Source organism: Chaetura pelagica, unplaced genomic scaffold (genome assembly GCF_000747805.2).
Source record: "Chaetura pelagica isolate M959 unplaced genomic scaffold, ChaPel_1.0 scaffold72, whole genome shotgun sequence".
In the NCBI taxonomy this organism is placed as follows: Eukaryota; Metazoa; Chordata; class Aves; order Apodiformes; family Apodidae; genus Chaetura; species Chaetura pelagica.
In genome coordinates, this window is record NW_009952560.1 from 2061423 (window position 1) to 2063147 (window position 1725).

Below are 1725 nucleotides of genomic sequence, written 5' to 3' on the forward strand. Positions count from 1 at the left end.
CTTCCCCCCCCCCCTTCCACCTACACGCCGGCTCCCGCGGCGGCCGCCTCGGCCATACCGGCCACCAGCGCCACGGCCACCGGGCCCCTCTCCCGCAACCCCTTCCTGGGCAGCAGCCGTCCCCGCCTGCGCTTCAGCCCCTACCAGCTCCCGGTCACCATCCCACCCAGCACCAACCTGCTGACCACCGGTCTGCCCGCCAGCATCAACCCCGGCTCCGAGGGCTCCAAGGCCGGCAGCAGCAGGGAATCCAGCCCCCTCCCCGAGCTGCCCCTCCACAAGGGGGGCAGCCAGCGCCCCGCTGCCTCCCCCAAAGGCTCCCTGAAGGAGTCCCTCAACGAACTGCAAAACATCCAGAGACTGGTGAGCGGGTTGGAGAGCCAGCGGGAGCTGTCACCCGGCAGGGAGTCCCCCAAGTGACCAAGGGGGGGCAGGTAGCAAGCCCTCCCGGTGGGGTGGAGAAGCACTGGTATTTTGTACAGCACAGGATAAATATTTATTGTGGAGCGAGGGGTGGGCGCAGGTAGGGAACAGAGGGGGTCGTGCAGAGGGATGGAGCCCCCTGGTCTAGTCGACCCATCATCCCAGAGCTGGGAGCAAGAGGTGGGAGTGCAGGGCTCACCCCTCTTTCCCCCAGTTGTGGGGCTGGGAGTGGCTCCCCCCTCTCTCCACTGTGGCTGCAGAGCCCCCCAGCCCCTCTACCCCCTCTCTGAGCACTGGGCAGCTCTGGGTGGGGGCAACAAGCCGGCATGGAGACACCCTATGGACAGGGTGTCCCCTACCCCAGCCTCAGCCCCGGGTAGGTGAGCGGGGCTAAAAACCTCATCTGGGCAAGGGGAGGGGGAAGGAAAAAAAATAACAACAGCAACAAAAAATAAATAAGAAATAAACCATGGGAAATGAACCACCTCAGCAGCCACCAGAGCTGGTACGGTGGGGGGAGCCCTGCAGGTACCCGGGCAGATATTTATGAAATAAATGGTAATTTGTGTAAATAAGCTATAAGGATCCCAGAATATGCAAATTGGTATTAATTTATTCAGAGTTGTACATTGGTGTGTACATAATATTTAGAGTTTAACTCATCGCATTTAAGTTTTTTTGTTTTGTTTTGTTTTTTTCATTTTACATGAACATATATATTGTAAATGAAAACTATTTAGCTCTTTGTGATTGAAGGAGATATTGGTTTCTTTAACTGTGTTTTAAAATATTGTTTATCCCGCCTGTTCTCTAGGACAATCTTATGCCACCGGTAAAACAATGTTTGGAGTCATTGAAACTTAAGAGTTCGATTCTCTAATGGACTTTGTGAGGAAAAAAAAACCAAACCAACCCAAACACAAATCCAAATTGTAACTAAAATATCGCTACAGTGCGGGGTATAGAGAATGCAGGAATAAACCTCAGGTTTTTATTTTTCACTCCAGAACAAAAAGGAAAAAAAAGGAAAAAAAAAAAAAGTATAATAAATTTAAATATCACAGGACTGTGCTCTATATTTGTTTGAAAATAAAGATACATGATTTGCAACGTGCTGGTTACTCGGGTATCTGTCTGTTCAGTTTTGATGAATTCTCACATCTTTCAATAAAAAAAAACTACTCGGAGAAACCCTGCCGGCTTCCGCCTGTTTCATTCCCTCCCCGCACCGCCCCGTCGATGCCGCCGCTTTTCCGCAGGCGCGGGGGGCCCGGGCCCCGCGGGGCGCCGGGTTTCCGCGGG

General features: G+C 52.6%; 2 protein-coding genes across 2 annotated transcripts in view; both read left to right on the forward strand.

Annotated features, from left to right (window-relative positions):
- The window catches only part of TBX2 (T-box 2), a 9218-nt gene extending 8798 nt beyond the window's left edge, over positions 1–420 (forward strand). Inside the window, exon 6 of the mRNA XM_010009112.1 lies at positions 1–420. This exon is cut by the window's left edge and continues 19 nt beyond it. Within this exon, the coding sequence (XP_010007414.1) occupies positions 1–420 (420 nt within the window).
- A 329-nt stretch (positions 421–749) lies between these two features.
- TBX4 (T-box 4) overlaps positions 750–1725 on the forward strand; it is a 61278-nt gene continuing 60302 nt past the window's right edge. The window contains exon 1 of the mRNA XM_010009113.1: positions 750–799. Coding sequence (XP_010007415.1) covers positions 750–799 — 50 coding nt within the window. The remainder of the gene's footprint in view (positions 800–1725) is intronic.